This window comes from Camarhynchus parvulus, chromosome 2 (assembly GCF_901933205.1).
Source record: "Camarhynchus parvulus chromosome 2, STF_HiC, whole genome shotgun sequence".
Lineage (NCBI taxonomy): Eukaryota > Metazoa > Chordata > Aves > Passeriformes > Thraupidae > Camarhynchus > Camarhynchus parvulus.
The window spans coordinates 99,958,118-99,981,874 of record NC_044572.1 but is presented as its reverse complement, the minus strand read 5'-3'; the positions used below and the strand labels follow the sequence as shown (position 1 = coordinate 99,981,874).

The following is a 23,757-nucleotide window of genomic DNA, read 5'->3' as shown; positions in this document are numbered from 1 at the left end:
TGCTTCCTTGGCAAGCATGATATTTGTCCAGAGGCACGGAAAATTGGGAAAGAGGTCAGAAATGAAGGGCAATGGCGTTTTCCAGGTTCCTTTGGTCTTGCAAGCTTGAAGTGAGGAAAAAATTTGCTGGCATGAAGTTACAGTCTGCAGCTATTGACTTTAGAAAAATGGGAAGGAAAAAGCAAAAAAATATGTGGAGAGAAGAAGCAGTTACTCTTAGGCCTACCCTCACTGATGATCTTTTTTGACAGAATGGCTTTTTTGACTGAGGCTAAAAGCATACCTTGGCCTGTGAACAGAAGAAAAGAATTACCAAGATACCGAAGGTATTGGGAAATATTTTCCTTAAGAACTGCCTCAATGGCAGGGGCACCTCTGTCCTGCCAGTTCACTTGGCCAAAACCCCTTCCAAGGGGTTTGCCACTTCATTATTTCTGTGTGTGCACAAAGGCACACAAGGCCCTCCAGACAAAACCTGGAGGGCTGTCTGCATGGTGTGTGGTTTATGATAGGGGACAAGGGGGTCTGCCCTGGAGGTGGGATTCAGCACCTTAGGAGTTCAGCTGAAGCTTGGTGTTACTAACCTGAGGGGTTCTTGAGGGAAGAGGTTTCCCTCTGCACCTACAAACATGGGACATAGCCAGGCTGTTCTATCTGTGAAGCTTTGGTGCTAAAATATGGGAAGATGGCCAGAAGCAGACAGTACAGTTTTGCAGGTGACCTTTCTGTCTATGTGCTACGATGTTTTATGCACATGTCATTTTAGATCTCAAGGGCTGAGTTTATTCTTTTGAAGGGCACATCTAATAATAAGGTGTTGAAGGATTTTAAATGCAGACATAGTTCAAGGGGAACTGTCCAAGGGACTTAGGGAGAGCAGCTGTTTATGTTCACATGCCCACTCATATATTTTCAATGGAAGAAACATATGCCAGCTGCCCTCCCAAGCGTGCCAGCCCTGACCTCGCTCCCAGAAAAATCAAAGGAAAAGTATCTATTAATCCCAATAGATAAAAACATTTGTCCAGAAGAGGGCCTGCAACATTTGGTTTAAAGCTGTTTTAAATGAAGAATGAATCATTAGAGTAATTACTGACCAAGAAGCTGCACTGTATCCTCAAATATCAGGAGATGTGTGTGAGTTGTCACCTATAGCTAAGTCTGTGTATTCTTTATTTGTTTTAGGAGCATGCTTCCAAACGTGGAGGAAATGAGAACACCAACAAAGTGAAGAGATTCACACTGAGCAACACTGATGTTGACACAAGTCATTGCCTATGACATAAATTTGATCCAAGCATATCTTCCTAAGAGATTTTTCGAATTTGTGTTGGAGACCTTGAAAGTATTAGATTCTTAAAATCATTCAATGACTATGTATTTGAAATTGAATGCTCATTAAAAGTCCCAAGTTCAAACATTTTATATGAAGTTGATCAGATATCCATTTTAAATAGGGATACATATATAGCAGAGATGTTTTTATCCTCAGTGGGTAGGAAATTTTTAAGCTTATGACTTCCTTTTTGCTAAACAAATTTGCCCTTCAGAAAGAGCTTTTCAGCTTAGTGAGAGGGTGAATTACAATTTTTTTCTGTTTTCTTCTCTGCTCATGGGCTAATTACTGACTGGCATTGTCTGTTTGTTATCTGTATTACTATATTCTCCATGTCTCCAAGAAAAAATCCCCATCAATCCCTAACAATCACAGGCCTAAGTTGGACTTTGATCCAGCCCAAACAGGGATTCTCCTTTCGTCCTTCCTTCTGCCTCCCTAGGCAAAATTACTTCTCCAGTTCTCCCTGCCTCAAGCCCTATTCTCCTTTCTAGTGAGGGAAGCACAGATAAAAGGTGGGATTGCCTCTTTCAGCTCCTATAAAAGTCTACACAAAGGTAGAGTGAGGAACTGAAAATGTTATTTGTCATTGGCAAAAATGAACACAAACTGAACCGGATACGAAACCTTAGATAACCTGAAATCTGACTCAGGTCCTGTGTGTAGCTGCTATTACATAATTGTAACAAAGCCCCAGAAAGGCAGCCAACTAGTGTTAGTAAGTTCCCTATCATCTTAGTGAAATTCACAGGTTTTTTAACTAATAAACAGGTCATCAGTCAAGTGGAAGCAAACTGCAGTAAATGCTCTGCCATGCTAGATCCCAATCCCTTCTGGTGGTGTTCCTCAAAGAGCTTGGTAAATGAACAGAGTCAGACCCTTCTCCTGGCCCACATGAACTTTGTGCTTTGTCTGTAGGACAAGCTACAGACTACTGTCTGTAGTACATGAGAGTACTTATACAGAAAGAGAAACCAAACAAATACCCTATGAATACCTCATGGTATGGTTTCTACTGCATAGAGAACTGACTGAGAATAAATTAGTGCCCTAGTAAAAGAAAAAAAAAACCACAAAGGACACTCTACATAGGTCCTTTCAGAGCCTCATCCAACATCCTTCAATTAGACTTAGGAGGGTCAGCCCTGAATTTTACAAGAAATTTACAGTTCCTGCAGCTGATCAGGAGGGTTTTTCTCTTTGGCTATCCAGTGTTTACCTGTAGTAATTCCTATCCTGAGCACTGAGGATTATGTCTTATTAAAATGGAACAGCTTCTGTGCTTCAGCATTCCTGTGTGCTTACAGACTTGTTCAACTTACTCAGGGACCTAATGTCCACTACAGAATTTTGTCACTACAGAATTTTTAGTAGTGCAACCAAAGGATAACCAGAACAGAACCCTTCTGCCCCTTCCCAGAAGTTCTCCATTGCAACCTGAGATACACAATCACAGGGATGCTTTAGATTTAACTAGTCACTTCTACATTTCCTAGAAATAATTCCTTTAATATACAAACTACCACATGCTCTTGTTTGGGCAATTAAAAAAAATCAATCAATAAACTCAGAAGAAGTTTAAAACATTTCACCTTTCTGAAAAACAACATAGGCACTTCTGTAATCGCTTGAAGAGATATGCAAGAGTGGCCCAACAGACAGATGGCATTATCATTCAATCAACAGACTCATTATTACTTCCTCTATTATTATAGCAGATGTCCACAATTTGTAATACTCAGTGCAACAATATTTGATTGTTCATTACCAGAAAGAGAATTTCAGATTAGAGAAATCAGTCATAACTCTGCCTTTGCTGTTCCTTTGTTTATAAACCCTGTGACATCTTCAAAGGAAATGGAGATGACAGAAACCCATGTGAAAGATTTAACTTTTTCTGTTGCAAAGTATCACCTCAGAATCACTGAATTCTCTGAGTTTGAAAAGAGATTTTAAATGTGCAAATGTGCTTAATGCAGGGTGAATAACGGATGCTTATTCTAAAAAAAACCCCAAAACCAAAGCTCAAGTTGAGCTCAACATTGGATACCATCTCATTGAAGAGGCAGAATCTATACATTAAAGTAAAAAGATTTGTTTTTCTTTTTTATAAATAATTTTGGAATTGGCTTCCTTTTGTTTATGGTTAGAGTTCCTGCTAATGATTGCATAGTAATTATAACTTCTATCTGTAGTAAACAGGACGACCAAAAACTATTTAATGAAAGCAGGACTGATATTACTATTCATTCTTTAGGTGAGACTGAACTTTGTGGAGTTAAAATCTGCCCTGCAGATATCCAAGTGGATCCAAGTGAGCTGGCAACAGAATTTGACTTTACATTTTTCTCACACCATCTGACTCCTGTAAAACTTTGAGACAAAACACAAAGGTGTTGCTCAGTTGGGCAACAAGCCACTGTGAAAGATTTGCTCAGATTTGGTGTTTTTACTGGAGTGAACCTCTCAAAGGCCAGTGCTCACTGAAGAGCAATTTGTGGATATTTTGTTGAAGCATAATACTCACAGGCACTCTTACCTTTGCTTTTCAATACTACCAGAAAGGAAGACAACCCCTCATTATTTTCAGTCTGCTGACATCTACCCACAGGTCATTAGTAAAAGCTATGCATAATTTAGTGTACATAGAAGTTTCTGAGTTTGGTGGGAGTATCAAACACAATATAATACTGCCACAGCTCTCAGAGGAGCAGGACACAGAAGGCCAGGGATTATGAAACAGCTGGATTTCAAAGCCCTCCCTTCTCCCCCTTGTGTTATACAAATTCTGCAGTATGGTAGAAGTCAAGAACTCCAGGGACATGGTGGGAACAGACTGCCTCTGTAAGAGAGGGAAGTGAATGCGTGTGCCTCTGTGTGCATGGAGCAGCAGGAGCAGGCAGTAATTTTGGCAAAGGACTTGACAGCATCCGTTTTCAGAAAAGAATGAGGAAGGTGGTTTTCCTGAACTAGTTTGGGTATTTGATTAACAAACATGTAGCTCTGCTGGACTGTAATCATGGCAGCTGGGAAACCAGGCTCCTCAGATGGTTTCTGCCCTGTGGGTATGAGAGGGGATTTTGTTCTTTCAAATGCAGAATCTCTTTCAATGCAAAGCCTTTTCTGATTTGTGGACAACAGACAACAATTTATTCTACAAAGACAAAATATTCACCATGAATGATCCCTTCCCAAATTATATGCCTGAAATCCTAAACTATTATCACAGAAGCATCCTCAGCACCTCCTAAGTTCCATTTCTTTTCACAAGGAATAGAATGTCAATGCCACTGACTCCTAACTCTCGGGGAAACTAAAAGCAGTGGGGTAGTCATGCAGCGAAAAAGAAGTTAAGCCAACAAGTGAGCCCATCACTATAAAGGAAAAGTAACATATAGTAATTTTCACTATTAAGATGGCATGGACAAATCAAAAAGAATTCAGCATTGATTAGAAAGTTCCTCAGTACATAGACAATATCTAATATTACATCTACTGTGTGACACCTCTGTCATTCACAGAATAAAATTAAATCAATACCTGGAGATGCTGTCATGAGATGCTGCTGAATCTAAACTATCCATTCTTTCAGATGCTTGCAAACCAGAAGCTTGACTGGGATTTTTATCAATTTCATCTAGTCCTGACTCCTCAGAAAGTTTCATCATATGGTTCTGGTAATACAAATGGATGCTCTCCCGTGTTGGAACATTTCCCTGTGGAAGAGAGCAGAGGTAGACACACATGGCCAGGGGGAGGTGTATTCTTTGAGGAAGCAGTTTCTTCTGTCATTTGGCAAGTAACAGATTAAGGACTGTGCAAACACTTTCCTAGTAAATAGCAAACTCCAACCTTTTCAGAGTGTAAGTCAGATTTTGACTTAACCTACCATGACCCAAAGTGTTGGGTTTCCAAGCAAAATTGAAACAACCCATGTGGTTTTAGGCTATATTTAGCCACCACAACTCTGCTGGATGGACTGCAAATCCTTCAGCATGGGAATGAGGAGTGGACTGCATCCATGACTCAATGTGCAATCCAGCAACTATTGATGGATCTCTTTTAGATAGCTTTGCTGACTCTAGGAATAATTATTGGTGGCCAGTAGCAGAAATTTTAAGTAGAAAAAAAGCCCAAGGAACAGTTAATGTACAAACTGATCCAGATTTTAATTAGTGTCCCAAAGTCAAAATTTATTCATGAATTATGGACACAGATGGAAATCCCTGAAAAAACCAGTGAAGACCTTTGCTCTTTCTCTGAAGCAAGTTCATGGAAGGATAGTTTTATTAACTGTCAGACCAGATCTGGGCATATAATCAAGACTTTCTGGCTGTGATATTGTAATTAGAATTCTAAAGGTGTTAAAACTGAGAATTTTCTGTTCCTAGGCAGAAATATATCCAACTCATTCCACTAGTGATTCCACAGTACTTTTTCTAGCTTATAATGAAGCCTTATGCAAGGACCTTTTCTACCTAACATAATAAAAGTAGTCTAAAATATTGCCTGTATTTCCTTTACTAATTTTAATAGTTTTTAGTACTTCAACTTTGATTCTCTACAGTATCCAAAACTACAAGACTCAAAATACTCAAAATCTGATGTTTTTTGAAAAAAAAAATTAAAAAAAATCTTAAGAATAAAATTTGACTCTGAGGTTTTTAATCAGGTATGTTTGTATACAAGCTGTGTTGCTTCTTCAGTGGTAAATGTTGATGCCATTATGGCATCCTGAGTTTGAAATAATGGCACAAGTTACATTCTAGCTCTACTGCTAGAATAATGGATAAGAGTTGTATGATCTACTTGCATTTGGGAGATCTAAATACATTTCTAGTTACACTAACAACAATAATCTCTGCTAATAGCTGGTTTTGCTAATATACAGCTAGCTTGAGATGGACCACATAGCTCCAGTCCCACTGAAGAAATGTATGCCTGTATGTTGTCAGTCATTTCCAGTGCACGTTGATCTACAAGAAGAGTGAAATATGCAGACTGAGATAGTTTTGAGCTGTTAAAAATGCCAGCCTTTCCCTAGCTTCTTGAATCTATTCTGTCCCTTCAGAACCACACTATACTATAGAAGTGTTTCAGCCAAAACCTCTCAAAGAATTATTTTTCCCTTAATTTGTTATGTGTCCAGGTAATAAATCAAATCATTTATTCTTTAAGGATTTATAAGCCACCAAGCTGTAAAAAACGTCCAGACTAATTTTTAAAATCCACATGTATGTGAGATTTTCATAATTTTCCTCCTTGATCTGAAGAGACAGCCTTTGGTTTTTCACCGAGCTGAAATGGTATTTGCAGACCAAAAAGGCTGAAGGCATTACCTTCTTAATCTCCCTGGTGAGCATGCAGCGCTCAATCCTGAGCACGGTGGAGATATCGATGTGTTCTCTGGAGATGGAGTTAAGCCAAGCTGTGAAACTGTCCAGCGTTGCCAGGAAAAGGACCCAAGTGAACTTCAAGATATTAAATATCCTCTTGATGATGTTATCTAAGGGAGAGCAAAAGCGACAGGGAATTAATGAACACAAGTAATTTTATTGTACTTTTGCCTGGAGTTAGATTAATTTTTCTTTTATTGCCTAATAATGGTAATCCAGGCTGTGAAAGCCTGTCATACTAAGGAATCTCTGAAGATGGCTGGAGGCCTTTTGGCTGTCTGGACCATTTTCCTGACTGTATGCCTAGGCTTATTATCTGGAATCCCTATTCCACCCTGTAAGTCCTTGGTCCTGCAACTGTTAGTCAAATAAACAGTTCCTGATTTTAGAGGAACACTGTATGCACAGGTCTGTGAAATGAAACCCAAAGATTTGGGCATCTCCTGAGAATATTAAATATCCCCAGGTCCTGTGATCTGAACAAGTGCTCAGTCAGTGTGTTGAGCTGAACCTCTTCAGTGTCTAATTACTTGTGAGTGTTTCTCTCTGCACAAACTTTGCCTTTTGTGCTTGAACCTTGCTAAGCTGGATTTTAAAGCCTAAACAGTCTTTGAATCTGACCTCACTTTTCTGTATTTAAAAAAGTGATCACACTTTTCTGTATTTACTGTTTTCAAAGCCTCTGTTATCTAAGTACGCTGCACTGTGCCATCAACGATCTCAGATCAACAAGCATAAATAGAACAAATAATGATTTATAAAACTTTATTCTTGCACCATTTTGGCAAAACAGTACACTTTATCATGAATAAGGCTTATAGATATATACCAACAATAGTAGCTTTATTTTGCTCAGCACATGTGTCTCAAGTTAATTTCTCATTTCAGTAATTCATTTGGCATTAATAATGGTATTTCTCAGCCAAAAAGCAGCATTTTCACCTTATTTTTTATCCACTCACAAACATCAACACCACACTAGAGCTCTCATATGACGTTGCAAGTGTTCAAGGCCAGGATGGATGGGGGTCTGAACAATCTGGTCGAGCAGAAGGTGCCCCTGCCCATGGCAGGAGGGTTGGAACCAGATGACCTTTAAGATCCCTTCCAACACAAGCCATGCTATGATTTCATGAATCTATGAAATACTGAAAAAATTCTTTTCAATAGCCAGTTCCAGAGCTAGCTGTCGCTGCTAGGTTCCAAAGCCCAGAGCACTGGGTATAAAGACAAAATTTTGATTAAGCAGCATAAGAAATAGTAGAAAACTGTCAATAATCTGCCATGCATGATGCTGTCGACAACATCACTTCTTAGCTGTACCACAAGATGGCACGCAAAACTCTGCAGAATGAGTGCACAGCTCCTTACAAAGACTGCAAAAGGAAAGCTATAATAAAGTAAAAGATTTCCTTGGACAGGCAGAGTTGTTGCATGCACATTTATGTGGAGAGAAACTATGGGAAAAATTCATTACTGGTACTTTCCAGCAAAGTGGGTGCTGAAGAAGCAGTATGCGCCATTTACCTGAGCAATGCCATGGAGCTGGTCTGCTAAGCAAAAGAGCAAAAAAAACTGAGCAAAAGAGCATTTAGCCCCCTCCACTTGATCATATAATTATTTCAATAATATTATGCCTTTTTTCAGGCCTTTTCTATGTAATTTAGAACTGGAGATATTTTTATGAGCTATCCACTTAAATTTTATTCATTCAATGTGCAGGTCTTGAAGTTGAGGAAATCCTGCCATTGAAAACTAAATGTAAAGCTGTTTCTATTTCTAGGACCATCCATTACCTTTGAATTCCAGACAACATTATGAGTAGGTGAAAAGAGAATAGCACACATACACAAAAATCTGTAGCATATATTCTTTTTTAACCCAGACTCTTCCTCTCCAACATGGAACTTCTGCTATTGAATTCAGGAGAAGTCACTGCTCTCAGGTTAATTTTTTTTTTTTTTTTTTATTGACCACCACTGGCCTGGCATAGTCTCACCATGGTGCCAAGTACTTCCAGTCTTATCTGAAAGGTCATTTTTCTCCCTGGGACGGAGGTGACTTAGCATACATTTTTAATGACACTGTAGTTGTTCTGGCACCTTTTTTGTTCTTCAAAGTTTTTTTAAAAATAATATTTTGGGGATCAATTGCATCTAAACACCTTCAAAAAGGAAAACAATTACTTTCTTTGTGTAGAGAAAGCTTCTCTGTGCCTGAGAGTGTGAGATAGGATTCAATCTAAGGTTACTAATGATACTAATGATTAAATAATGACCTATTACAAATTACTGGCTAATTTTTTCTGGTCATTTTCTTTAACAAATTTTACCTAGGAACAGCCAAAATATTTCAACAAAAATATAAAGCACTTAAATTTATTATTTCCAATATAAATTAAATATAAACCTCCATCTTTTCCCCCTAAATCCTGTGTAGCACCAACACTACATCCCTAGAGATGCATTTGTGTGATTTACTTCAGTGTTTTCAGACAGATAACTGCATTGCCAGTAAGTAACAAATAAAAACCCACCATCCTCCCTCTCCCCTCCCCATTCTCATAGCAGTGCAGCCCGTTCATTTGAGACCACTGTTCTTGTGAGATAGAAATTATACCTCCCACATCCTTTTAGCCTCTTCCCCCTGTAAGTCACTCAGGGACATAATTCGAACTGGAACTGTGGGAAGTAATTATATATAGAGAAGAAAAGTAGCTCTTGATGATAAAGTCTCACTGAAGGTAAGCCATGGTGAAGATTTACGTAGGAGGACAGTCTGTTTTCTTCTTTTACTCTAGTTAGAAACAAGGAGCCAAGGTTGGATTTATGATCTGTTAAATTTCTTTGTGGGAAAAATCTGAATGTGGGCAAGACCCTGAAAATGGCTGGCATTTCTTCTGTTGTACAGAACTGCATTAAGTCTGATTTTGAATGACAACGTGTAAGATCAGGAACATGTAATGTTTTTAGAGGTGATTACTGTGCCTTGCTGAATGGATAAGTACCAAGAAAAGCATTATACTAACCTTGCTAAAAGCGCTCAAAATCAATGGAGACTTTAACATAGGGCTGTGTGTAATCAGGTCTAGAACCTTAGCTTAAGTTGTTCTGTAAGTAAAATACACAGCAGTGATCAAGTCTGAGCTGGCAGGCGTATTTGCTAAAGTATTTAGAGAGCGAGGGCAGTAGCGAAGAGTCCAGAACTAGAAGCTCCTATGCTCAAGACTTGTAAATCTTGCAATAGAAAAATAGTAGCGATAATAGTTAGGAAGCTCTTCCGGCATCAGTCAGAGTGGATCACTGCAATGCTGTCTCTGTGACAGGCCACTGGTCACAACTGCACTGTAACAGCACAGAAACCCTCATTTTGCCTTTATACCTGGTCCATCAGATTTCTTCTTGACAGGTTCCTCCTCGCTGTCCTCACAGTCTGCATCATTGCCACCTCCTGCAAACAAGGAGCAAACCAGTGAGTGTTACACCTGCAGAAGTGCTGGTGTAAATGTCAGTCAAGCTGGAGAATGCTACAGCTGCTGAGCAGTAGGGACTGGTTCCTCACCTACCACCATAACAGAAAGCACATTTCCATTTCCAAAGCACTCAAGGGTAGGGACAACCCTGTCAGTGAAGGTGTTCATGGATGACCATCCCTCTCTTGTAATTTGCAGTGGTGTTTTCTTACTAGATAGGCTGCTGAGTTAGATCATCTGGTGTAAACCCAAATACTTTCTCAATCACTCCTCAGGCACACTCAGCAGCCTCACCTTCTGCTGACTCACATTTGAGCTCATTTCTTCATCTTCTGCAAAGGGCAACCTGAGCAGTGCTCTGATCTTTTCCTGCCTCTGGCCCACCAAACCCGAGGGAATTGAGTGGGACCTTCAGGCTGACCTGAGGCAGCAGAGTTGTTTTGACAACACCACGTGCATTTATTGAGGCCTGTAGCTGAAGAGTATTGCAGAATCACAGGCAGAAATGAAGGACAAACAAGTGCTCCTCCTTCTATCTAATGCCCAATAATTGCAGCTACAGTTTCAGTGGCAGAAGCCCAATTATAAATCCCTTCTTCTTGACAGGTAAAGATGCCAAACAGAGGAAATGTCCAGCTGATTAAGCCTGTATGGGTCCTTCTTTTCCCCACCCATACTGAACAGAAAAGCTTTTGAATTTCTATTTCCTAGCTTAAAAATGGAGAAAAAGATATATAAACCATTTATAAACTGGTGTTTTCTTCAGGGGCATGAATGATTTTACACTGCCACTGAAACGAAATCAACATTTGCATGTTTTCCTTTTGCTGTCTACTGAATTTATGGGTTTGTGGATATTTGGGTTCCTCAGTGACTGCAACATAGAAAGTGAAAAACATTTATTTATATTCTTCTTCATGTATCAACTCAAGCTTCTTTAGGGAACAATATAGGAAACGTGGCCAAAATAAATAATATGTAGCTATTTAATGGAATTTTTTTTTACGGCTCCACTTGAACTATAGGTATTTGGGAACTCCCTCATGAAGTAATTTTTCAGCACTCTTCCCTGGGAATGTACATGACTTGACCATTGAAAAGAGTGACTTTGGTGAACTCTAGCCTGTACAGAAAGATAATTTTTTTTTATGATATGAGCAAGTGAAAGTCCTTGCTCTGCCAAACACTTTGTTTGCACTCCTATATTCTGGAGATATGCTATTAAGTTCCAGGTTATGTGCTTTATAAAGTCATTACTTTACACTTTACTATTGCAAGTACTCCCACAAATGCTTTCACATATCTGATGTTTTCTGCAATGTGTTCAATCTTCCTAGTCAACAAAAGTTCTGGGCATTTCTTGCAACTCCATGGAAAATACATATATCCCATCTTCCCCTGTATCTCCCTCAAAGTGTGCCATGCAGAACAGAAGGACATGGCTATGACTGACCTTGCCATGGGTTGGTAAAGGAAAATAACATCAGCCAAAGTTAACCAATTTTCCTGTTCCTAGCCAGCACTACTTCTCCTCTAAACCTTATCTGCCTTTCACTACCCTGAACAACAGGCAACAGTTAATATTGTATTTTTTGAAATGGAAAAGGTTACCTACCATCCCCAGATCCTTTTCGCCTTCTCTTCTCTTTCCCAAAACTTTTCTTCTCCTTGCGCCTCTGTCGTAGAGCTGTTTTAGGGTCAGTTATCCAGGCTTGATAAACAAACTGGAAGGAAAAAACTCATTTATATCAAGGTTCCTCATGTTCTGGGAGTAAGCCATAGAATAAGCCACAAGCAGGACTATATAGTTTGAGTAAATGCATTCAGACCTGTGGGGGCAAAGAAATATTTTTAATCCCAAATCAAACACCTTCCCTGCAGATCTGCTGAGTTTTCATATGCTATTTTTGTAAGTGTAAAGCCAAATGTGAAAATACTTGTGGGTGACCCAAGTTGCATTAGAACCCACAAAAATTTATGCTCTGAACTTTGGGAATTAATACCTTTTTGTGCATATGGGCTACCTTGTCTGAATCTCTCAATTCTGTATTTCTACTTTATCACATTACAGGTAAGAGGCAGGGCAAATTAAACTTTTAGAGAAACATCAAAAGACGCAGCGATATCCCTGTACAGGTAAGTGTATTTTTCACAGCTTAGGTATTTTTCCCCCTCTGTAGGTCCCAGTAGAATGTTCATGGATTTGTTATCCATACACGGTCCCAAAACTGGTGCTCAGGAATTCCTCAGATTGCTTCCTGATTTTAACAATGTTGTTTCAGATAAGTCACTTACGAATCCTTCTGCTACTGTTTTTCCATTTGTAAAATGAAGACAGTAATACTTACCTATCTATCCAAGGTATTTTATGGGACAAAATCCTGCTCACAACACTCACTCAGATCAACAGTCTGTTGACCTGTATGACTGCATGAAGCATTGGAATTGGCCGAAAATATTTCTAAATTATATAGCAGTGTGGGTAAAAAAAAACAACTCAAAAAAGTAGGGGAAAAGTTGTTTGTTTGCTCATTTAATGGTTTTCCCTAAAAAATGGTAATTATCTTCAATCGTCTTCTATTTCTAAGCAATACAGGACACTGGCAGAGACAGAGCAGGGAAGCACACAGATGCAGGCAAAGAGGCTGAAAAAGCACAGTAACAAAACAGCTCTATCTAATTAATTCACAGCAAAAACATGCAGATGATGACACCAATCACGTGTATCTCAGTGAAGCTGGAATTGCTCCTCATAGGACAGAATGGTACAATTTCTATTTGATTTCTTTATATTTTTAGAATTTTCCTATGCAAGTAACTTTGGAACATTTAAAGTATTATTTTAAAACTGTTAAACTGATGTTAAGTTAATTTAAAAGGGAAAAATACTTCATTTTGTTTTGTGAATGTATACAGCCATGGAGAGAAAATTATTTGGTTATTGTTGAGAAGAAGATCCTCTTCCAAATCTCTCAAAGTCTGTACATTTATTTTTGTACATCTGAATTGTTCCAAACAAGCACCACATGAAAAAATGTGTGGGATCAGAGGCTCTGATTTCCCTTTTGCTTTGTAACAGGTGTTTTCTAATGAAGGTGATTGGGGGAATGCTGATACTTAAATAAGCTAACACCATATTACTTTACTGAAGTCAGAAACTGCCAACATCTTCTATCATCATTTAACTGTGACAGTGTACACTAGCCACAATTATAGTGTGAATAAAGCAATTAGAGCCAAAAGCAGACTTGGAACGGGGTAGAAAATGAGAATTAAAAAAGAGAATTTGATTTATAAGTTTAATGTAACTACCTATGCTAAGCAGGGGGTATTTTAAGAACATAATGGGTGCATATAAGTCTAGATTTCTACCACTGCACAAACTTCCAATTTAGTATCTTTTAAGCTTTGGAGATCTCAATCTGTAACATCCACTCCTTACAAAAGTCATGTTACCTATGGAGTGGAAAATGATACTCAGTGCCCAAAGTTAGGAAATGCTAAATGTATTCAAGCAGGGCAAGAGAGAAGATGCACAAATCTTTTTTGTGATGATAAAGGCCAGAAAAGTAGAGAGCTGAAAAGGGGTTTGGAGCAGAATGTGCGTTTAACAAACCTTACACCAGCTTTCTGAGATCAATTACCACCGTGTCCATAAGATACATGCAACTTGATGTGACCATCTTGTAAGTCAGTATTAAAAGAAAATAAGAATTTGGGTCTGCATTTTCTCTCTGGGGCTATGCGTAAAAAAAGGATAAACCACTTTGCTGGTGATTTGACCTAACCAAAGTTATGAAATGCATTGCATTTGCTAGGAATGAGACTTTAGCTGTTATCATTTTTCTTATTAATTCATATAAGAGGAAAAATGCAGACGAGGACAGAGGCATATATACACTATGTCAGGAACTATGGGGTGGGTCACGTACTGAGCATTTGCAAAATGTCAAGTACCTTTGCTGCTTTGATTAAATACTGAAGAATAGTTTTGGGTAGTTTAATGATAGACTTTGGCAAGGCTAAAATGGCTGAAGCAAATTTTCCAATAGCTCTCTATAAAGAAGGACAAAGCAAGAGTAGTTAGTAGAAAAGCAGAAAATATTAATAAATAGGATCTCTTTAATTATTATATCTAGAATACTAAGAACAAATTTACATTCATAAACTTCAACATGAGAAAAAAGATCATTTATGCTGTTCACATTAAAATTTCAATAATATGACTCTTAACTGCATGCATTCTCTAATATTTAAAATCTCCATGTTAACCATTGAAAGGGCTGCTGCACATAATTTACACTGAAAGAAAGAGCATACATTCAAATAATTCTTTACCAGAATCTACAACAAAGTTCACTTGGCTAGTATTTTTACTAAGACCTTGTGCATGATGACGGAAGGCAAAGAAAGTATGATGACCGTAGGATGAACAAACTTTTTGTGAAGAAAACCAATTTTCTGTTTTATACAAGTCTCTGCTTATATTAAGCCATCCAGCATGTTTATATTGCACATACTACAGAACAGGCCTATCCAGAACATCTGACCAAATTTTGAAATAGTGAACAGATCCTCCATCCCCAAACTAATATTTTCAGGACTGAGATGAACAAAAAAACCAAATCCCAGCATAAATGAAACAATCTTGTTAACTTCTGATCTCAAGTTTAGAACTCTTTAGCTCAGTACTTGGCAACAGCACATCTGTACAAAATGCTGTCACAAATTTTTTTATAAATCAGCAGAAACAAGAATGCAAACTTTCCTCTATACCTGCATGAAAACCAGAAAGAAAAATTACCTAGAAAGTCATGAGCCATTTCTGTGGTCCAAGGTAAGTTAAATGCAAAATATATTCAAAAAAATAGTGCAACACTAGAAAACAAAACTTACTTATCACATTATTTTGATCTAGATTTGTTTTGCCTTTATTAAAGTCAGATTTTTGTTTTCATGTCATTGCCATGCAGGCAGTTTAACCAACGTAGCCAACTGGCAATGTTAGTATATAAACCAAAGGAACATTTTTTTAATGAGTTAAATAAAACTTTTCTTTCTCTAATTCAGTAATGTTGTCTGGGAAGCTTTGCTTGAAAGATTTTGGCTTAGGGAATGGAAAAGCATGGAGGCAGCTTCTTGCTCTTGCTTGGGTTGAATGTTCCGCAATGCGCAAATTCCGCAGTGATGTGAGGTTGCATCTGGATGGGAATACTCAGCTGGAAAAAGCTGCTTCTTTGGTTAAGCTTTTGAAGCTACAGACCTGAAACATTTCTGTAGCATTTCAAAAAAGTTCTTCCACAAGTGAAACTTTAAACTTATAAAAGCAAAAGCAAGCCTGATGTAGGAGTATTTCACTAACTTCTTCACCCACGTTTTTAATTTAAGCCACTGCATCCAGTATATCTGGTATTGTCTAACACCAGCCAGTCCACGTGGGGGAAATCAGATAGGAAACCTCAGATATCTTTTTAACATTAAAATATTGTCCTGCATCAGCAGAGTCTGGCACTAAAAATGCAAATATATTAATTAACACTGCCCTGAAAATGAAAGAAAATAAATGGATGTAGTCTCCTTTTGTAATTTTCTAATCCAAGGACATATTTCTCTGGCCCACTAGGTTCAATGATATTTTTTTAAATTAAGCATGTATTTTTCCATGAAAACATGCTTATTTTGGGGATTATTTCTTCATGGAATGATGACATCTCCTCAAAACTAAAAAAACACTGGAAGCATTCTACAGTAGCATCAGAGGCAAGTCAGCTTCCTCAACTGCCTTTATTGCAATGAAGAAAAAAGTAAGGCTTGGGTTCTTAACCTTTGTTTTTTGCATTTTTGTTATTTTCAGGCATATGTGAATGAAGATATGACTCTAGTATAGTTTTGGTATAAATTTGGCAATGTTTAAAGCATAAGGCAAACTTACCTTTTAAATCAGCAAGAAATGTAATTTCCAATACATTTCAGGACTACTTTAGAGGAACTGGCAGCTTTATCATATGTGCCTGTGTTATAAGAAATCTACATTTTTTCCCAGATGTCAACAAGATAGCAAATTACCATAAAGTACCTGAAAAGCAGATTTTTTTCGAGGCTCTTCCTCTTCTTTTTTTTCCTCTTCCTCTTCCTCTTCACTATCCGTCTCAAACAAATAATAATTTCCACTTCTGACCACTAAGTGAAACAAAATAATTTTTTACTTTTCTGAAAGGTTTTATTCTCAACTCCCCCAAGACCTATGAACAGGCAGCCAGTCATTTAAAAATTCATAACCAGGAGAGGTGAAAACAGAGAAGAAGCAAGAGATGAAAAGGTCTCAGGCAATTTATTTGATGTTAGTCTGCAATGCTTTGGGCATGAAAAAGAACTATACAGGAACTAAGGAAAGCATCCCTATAAAAAGAAAATGTAAAGAAAAGGATTGAAGTTTATCAAGTTACAAAGTTACGTTTTCAGAGAAAAATTACAATTAATTCTAAATTTATTGGGGACTTATGATTATTTGAGGGAGTAAAAAAAAGCCCAGCAGGTAAGTAAATGAACTTACATGAACAGAACCACTGGACAAAAAATACAGAATTTCTCTTTCAAACACTGAAGGAATCCTTTAAACTAGGTGATGGGATAGTATTAGTTTGATGAGGTAATAGAAAACCTTGGCTTGTTTAAAACAAATCCCTTGGATTCTATTAACATGATTGCAAATGAGTTTCAATTTTTTGCCCATGGATTCAGAAAGATTCTGAAACCTTGATACAGCATAGGTACACAGTGATTAAGCTAGGCCTTATATCCTTGAACAGAAGCAATGTTTTTATTTCACAGATGGCCACAGGCCAACATGAACAAACATGGAAAACAAAAATAAAAATACGGTAATGAGCAAGAGAAAAATAAAAATCACAGCATTACACTCAGCAGTGAAAACTGGTAATTAATTGCCATATTTAAGCTGAAATACTTGAAGGAACACTTATTTAGATGAACATTTACAAAATCTGGATATATGGAGCAATAAAGATTTATATAAAATTATATCTATCCATCATTACAGGTCTCTGGAAAAGTAACAGTTTAATTCAATCATACCTTGAATTCTACACAGATAATCACATATAACTAGTCACAAACCTCAGGATAAGGCTGTGAAATTTGCCAGAACTGATCTTTGGATCATAACTTTGCCATCTAAAACTCCCTCACAGAGGGAATTTTTGCCTCATGTGCCCACTTATGATTTTTAGTATCAATGAATGCCCTGCAGAGGGACAGAAAGTCCACTCCAGCCATTCTAATTGTTGCACTGAGGTGCAAAGAAATTTTGGAAATTTCCTGGATGAAACAAATGGATTTTTTGGTGCTGAGCCTTTCAAAAAGGCCCATTTAAAATGAGTTGAAGAGATGAAAGCATTTTAAGAGCCAGTAGTCTGCAGTTCTCTTTCATAAAATGGTATCTTATAGTCAGCAACAGAAATTGTCAATGCAGATCAGCTGGGTAAGGTTTGACATTAGGGAAAACCTCTATGGCAGTACAGCTTTGCAAAGGCTCAGAGTAGCACTCAGTCAGACTTGGAATGCCTGATCTGGAAGCAAATAAAACTACATTGATCTCCCTACAAAATTTTTAGGTTAAAGCATATCCAAGGGGACACTCCAATGTAGCAGTTCCATCCCTTTTACAGCTCAAGAGAGAGGTATGATTGAATAGCAATAATGCATTCTTGCACACATCAAAATGGAGCAAGTGGCGTGTCAGTCACCTACAAGGCTTCCTGAAGAGACCAAGTTCTACTGATAACACAACTCATGGCCAGACTGGACTTGGGAGACCTCTCTTGTACTGCAAAATGTGGCTTCCTCCTACTGAGAAAAGGGATGAACAGGCTTTTTGTGGGATGGGATGGAGGATGCAGAAGAAAGCATGATCCCATCACCTGCTTGAACCCGGGGGGGAAGAGCTCCCCTGGGCAGCTGCAGTCACCATCTTCTGCAGTACATCAGACACAACTGTATGACCCAGGGGAATCTAAGCATGTGCTCCTAACTCTGCTGATCTTTGTGGGACTTCAAAAATAATCCACAAGCACAGGAGGAACCACACCATCCTACAAGGGAGATTGTGAGTGACAATCCTGACTGATATTTTTCTCTGTTCTACTCAGACTCAAATTCATGAATGTTTTAATTGCTACGATATACAAAATGAGGTCTCTTTCTGCACAATAAAATTATAGCAAGTGATATAAAAATAACAATAAAAATCTAAATTAAAAACTTCAAGCTTGAGTGACTTCAATGTTTGCATATATACACCCACAAACCCATTTACTGGGATGAAGAATGGTGCAGAATGCTGCAGTTACAGTGGTGTTCCAAAAACAATGAGTGGGGAATATCAGTCTATTCCCAGTCTGCCTGCCTGTAAACACCCACTGTCAGTGCCATGTTTCAACGAGTGTGGATGCAAGCCATGTGGCAGGAAACTGCTGGCTGTAGGGTCAGGGTCTGAGATGTTTCCCACAAGGTTTTGCATTATTGCAGTAAATAATTTCAAGAATGCTCAATATTTAAACACCAAAATGCAACTTGCCACCTAGGAACATTAAATAATGAGAACAAAATAAGTAAAAGCCAAAGTCAATATCTCTCTGTGCAATTCTTCTTACTACAAAATCAGTGGTGAATAAACAAGAGACCATATCCCATTCCTTCAAAGTCATGATAGCTTGAAATTCTATAGAAAAAACTCACAAATTACAGTTTTTATTTGTTTTTTCATTGTTGTTCTAATGAAATTATGAGACAAGAATTTTATTTTCATAAGGCTTTTGAAAAGGATAGGTCTCTCTAAAGTGGCAGTGTGCCCTTTAGAAAAACAAAAATAGAGGCACAGTTTACTTGTGACTTGATAGAAATAAAGATCCCATGTTCTGGTAAACACTGCTGGCAAATATATGTCTGCTGAATTTATAAATAAATACACATAGGTAAATAAAGCAGTATGTAAATGTCTAAAATGATGACTTGGAGTATCTCTTAAACTAAATGACCAAACACAATATAGGCATTCATAATTTTCATGGCATGAAGCTGAATTGGGGGGAGTTTAGGTTGGGTATCAGGAAGAAGTTTTTCGCCAGAGGGTGGCTGGGCACTGGAACAGGCTCCCCAGGGAAGTGGCCCCAGCACCAGCCTGACAGAGTTCAAGAAGCATTTGGACAATGCTCTCAGCACATGGTGTGACTCCTGGGGATGGTCCTGTGAGGGCCAGGAGCTGGACTGGATGATCCTGATGGGTCCCTTCCAAGTCAGCACATTCTGTGATCCTGTGTTTCTATGATTTAACTCTGATCAGTGCCCTACATTTAAGTATTTTTTCACATTTTCAGAGGTTACCAAACAGTTCATGTCTGATTTCATTCAACAAACATCCAACTGAAGGACATTTGACTTGAGATTGCGGCCTACTCTGTTTTCCTCTTCTACCAACTCCATAACGTAGCAAAGAACTCTATCATATGACTGGGCTGGGCTAGAAAAAAATTGCATCATAATGCCCTAATTATATGTGTGACAGATGCTAATAATTTCTCGTGCACAAGGCTAGACATATTTTTGGTCTCAGGTAAACACAAAAAAAAATGGACATAGCAAAACAACTGGCATCAACCACACATTGAAGTGGCATAAGAGAGATGGAGCTGAGCCCTACACAGCCTATTCTACAACTTCCTGCCTTACTGTGGTGTTCAGATTTCTACAGTTGATACTAAAATGACTGATGAACCATTAAAAAAAGATGTATGATATGGGTATATGAAAAGGAAATGATGACTAATCTCAGAATGCGTTGGCAAACTTTCACAGTCACATTGTTAAAAATATTGAGCCCTGCAGTATCAGGGAGTTGAAACCTTTGAGGTCAAGACAGATTCTTTCCAGCACATGTTTATCTGATTTGATATTTTTCTAAGAATGTTCAAAGTATCATGAGCTAACTATGCTTCCAACACACAGAAGTTCACAATACAGTTAAATTCTTTGCAGATTGGAAATAGAAATCACTTTTTGAAAAAAAACCCCAAGCCTTCTATCAAGTCACAATCACAAAATCAGGCATAAAACAAACAGGCTATGGGAATGCCTTCATTCTGGTCAAGGATATAAGGGTTAAATCCACATATTTGTAAGAGGATTGAGAAAACCTACTGGAAGCATGATCAACCCAAGGCCGCCACCACAGCTTTTTTTTGCCCTTGGCTTTCTCTTTGTCTGCATCTCCTAAAATAAAATATGTTCAAATATTAATTTTACAAAATGAGAAACATATTTCTTACACTGATTAATAATTTTTAATTTCTCTCAAAAGATCTAAAATTTCATGAGCACATGAGATGTCAGGTCTACTGAGCACATTTAATATTAAAATAATTCAAAACCATGACCACTAAGCAGAAGTACTCTGATTTATGCAGTAGTTAAAACAGCATTCCACCCTAAAACAGCTAAAAATTTGGGTTTTGTGTTTTAAAACATACTGTCACGGTTGACTGTAATTTAAAGAGGAAAAATATTCCCTCCTCTCGAATCCCCTTACATTTCAGGCTCCAAAAATTTTTAAATCCAGTAAGTGCTGATCCCAGGTCAATGCTGGAAATGTGGCACTAGATAGGTATGATTTTATCTGTGCCCATGATTTTAAATAACATTTAAAAGCACACAAAGATTTCAGTGACTGAAAAAAATCCAGAACAGCATCCAGAAAACATTGCTGGAAAAATGTTGGTAAAGCTAACAAATCTATTTGTAAAGCTGTAGTTTATAGATAATTACTTTTACCAAAACAAACCTCTGACTCTTTTCAGCTCTTTGCCAACAGCCTGAAGTTAACCAAAAGTATCCTCAAAGTGAACCATTTTCTCTAAACCTTGTTACAGTACATAACACAGATTTTTTATTTTTTTGGCTGAATCGAGCCTGAAACTGATACTCATCTAACAATGTTGTTATGTGCTGGCAGTTTCAAAAAAATTATCACTTGTCCAACTAGCAGTTCTATCAGATCCTTATGGAAATATGGTACAGGAGTAGCTAATGGTACCTTCATCATCTTCTTCAGAAACCTTCCGAATCTCTGGCCCCTCTGAGGACTCCTGGTTCATGCTCAGCATCCTCTCTTTTCCCTTCTTGTATTTTTGCTGCCTGGCTTTGATGCGATCCATTCTAGCAAAAGGAAGAATCTTATTAGATTTACACCTTCACCCACCCTGGAAAACAAGCATTAAAGACACACACACACACACACATACTCTGCAACACTTCTAAGGGAAATATTCCACACTGTCATTAATCCTGCCCTTAAACAGAAGGAAATACATTGCTCTGAGGGGGCTGGCTGGGAGGACCAAGCATAGATGTTCACTCTGTTGGTCAGTGAGAGCTGGGTTTCCTGCTATCATGACTGCTTTACTTCCTCCCACTCAACTATCTTATTTTAATTTAAAATTGCTTTTCCTGAAACTTGCCACTTTGAGCCAGGGATTTGGCTGTTCCTGCACTGCCTGTACTACATCTTCACCCTTTAAGATGATTTGTCTCAATGGACATCAGTGACAAATGGTGTCCCTTGGGGGTCCAGTGCTATTTTTACTGTCTGGGGATGAAGTGGGATCAAGTGTACCTTCTGCAAGTTTGCAGATGACACCCAGCTCTGTGGTGCCATTGGCACAGCTAAAGGATGGGATGCATTTCAGAGAGATCTGGACAAGATCAAGAACCTGGTGTACAAGAACCTCAAGAAGTTGAATAAGACCAAATTCAAGGTGCTGCACCTGGATCGGGGCAGCTCCTGATATCAACACAGGCTGGGGGATGAACTGGTTGAGAGCAGCCCTGCCGAGGATGACCTGGGGGTGCCGAGGGATGAGAGGCTGGACATGAGCCTCAATGGGCACTTCCAGCCTGGGAACCCAGCTGTGTCCCAGGCTGAATCCAAACCAGAGCAGGTAGGAGGGTGAGGGAGGGGATTCTGCCCCTCTGCTCTCATGAGACCCCACCCACAGTGGTGTGTCCAGCTCTGGGGTGCCCAGCACAGGAAAGACATGGACCTACTGGAGAGAGTCCAGAGGCCCAGAAAGGTGATTAGAGGATGGAGCACCTCTCCTACCAGGAAAGGTTGAAGCAATTAGGGTTGTTCAGCCTGAGAAAAAGGCTCTGGAGAGATCTTATTGCAGCCATTCAGTACTTGGAGAGAGCTTACTAGAAAGATGGGGCCAAACTTTTTTGTAGGGTCTGTTGTAAGGACAAGGGGCAATGGTTTTAAACTGGAGGATTGCTTTAGATTGGCTATAAGGAAAAAGCTTTTACAATGAGGCTGCTAAAACCTGGAGCAGGTTTCCCAGAGAGGTGGTGGATGCTCCATCCTCAGACACATTCAAGGTCAGGCTGGATGGGGCTCTGAGCAAATCGATCTCTTTGAAGATGTCCCTGCTCACTACAGGGGGGTTGGACTAGGTGACCTTTAGATTTTCTCCTCCCACTCAAACAATTCTATGCTTTTGTGATTCTATCTAGGTAGAAAATATGGTCCCTGCAATCCTCCCATGATTCTACCGTTATGCAGCATGGAAGAAGTTGCCATGAATGGGCTTTGACACTTGGTTAGGAAGCACTTAGGACTTTCCATGCATTGTGTTGAAGGAGCTTTGAAACTCTTTTTTTTTTTGGAACTTTCTGCAGTTACCAAAGAAATTGTTGGCTGTATGCAAGAGAAACCAAAGTGACTTATGGGCTGTATAAAGAGAAAGAATCTCCAAGCCACTTGAATCAAATGCAAATATTTTCAGTGAAGGTAAACATATACTTTGCACTTAAACACCACAGGAGGAACCACAAATAAAACAGCAACAGCAGTCAAGCAACAAATTTTTCCAGGAATACAGATAACAGATATACAGAACAAAATTCTAATAATGGTAAAGCATTTCTATAAAAGAAAGTGCCGGATAAATACCAGAAACCAGTATTTCTATCAAAGAAAGTGCTAGATAAATACTAGTAATCAGTTAAATATGTATATATATAAGTGCATTAAATACATACTGTCTTTTCAGTTGATCCATTGATTTTTTTTCTTCTTCAATTCTTGCCTTTACAGCCTTGACAATTGTAGCCTGAAAAAGCTCAGCACCTCTACATCAGATATAGGACAAAGGAAAAGAAAAAGGAGAGGACATGTTAAATGTTTCCAACTTTTCCTTATGGCAACTAATCACAGAGAATTCTATGTTCCCTCTATATATGACCTTATCTGCATCAAAAAAGAACTAATCCAGCGCTTGAAAGAAACAATCAATTGCTCTAAAATAGTAACATCTTTACAGACAATAATTTCAAGATCTGGGGCCAAATGTTGTCAACCCTACTCAGCCTGTATGTTCCTCTAGCAGCTGCACAAGAAATTCAGTTTCCAGACCTCAAAACACAGAACGCAAATAGGTTCAAGGCTGAGGTAGGATTTCTTGCACACCCTCAGGATTTCTTCACAG

The 23,757-nt window shown here is 38.5% G+C and overlaps 1 protein-coding gene across 4 annotated transcripts in view; it reads right to left on the bottom strand.

Moving 5' to 3' along the window:
- Positions 1 to 23,757, bottom strand: part of PIEZO2 (piezo type mechanosensitive ion channel component 2) — a 286,587-nt gene that overhangs the window by 24,813 nt on the left and 238,017 nt on the right. For all 4 annotated transcript variants that reach the window (XM_030967574.1, XM_030967591.1, XM_030967583.1 and 1 more), the window contains 8 exons: positions 23,312 to 23,401; positions 21,312 to 21,433; positions 20,420 to 20,491; positions 16,281 to 16,384; positions 11,820 to 11,928; positions 10,114 to 10,182; positions 6,676 to 6,842; positions 4,877 to 5,052 (listed from right to left, as the gene is read on the bottom strand). In XM_030967574.1, the coding sequence (XP_030823434.1) occupies positions 4,877 to 5,052; positions 6,676 to 6,842; positions 10,114 to 10,182; positions 11,820 to 11,928; positions 16,281 to 16,384; positions 20,420 to 20,491; positions 21,312 to 21,433; positions 23,312 to 23,401 (909 nt within the window). The remainder of the gene's footprint in view (positions 1 to 4,876; positions 5,053 to 6,675; positions 6,843 to 10,113; positions 10,183 to 11,819; positions 11,929 to 16,280; positions 16,385 to 20,419; positions 20,492 to 21,311; positions 21,434 to 23,311; positions 23,402 to 23,757) is intronic.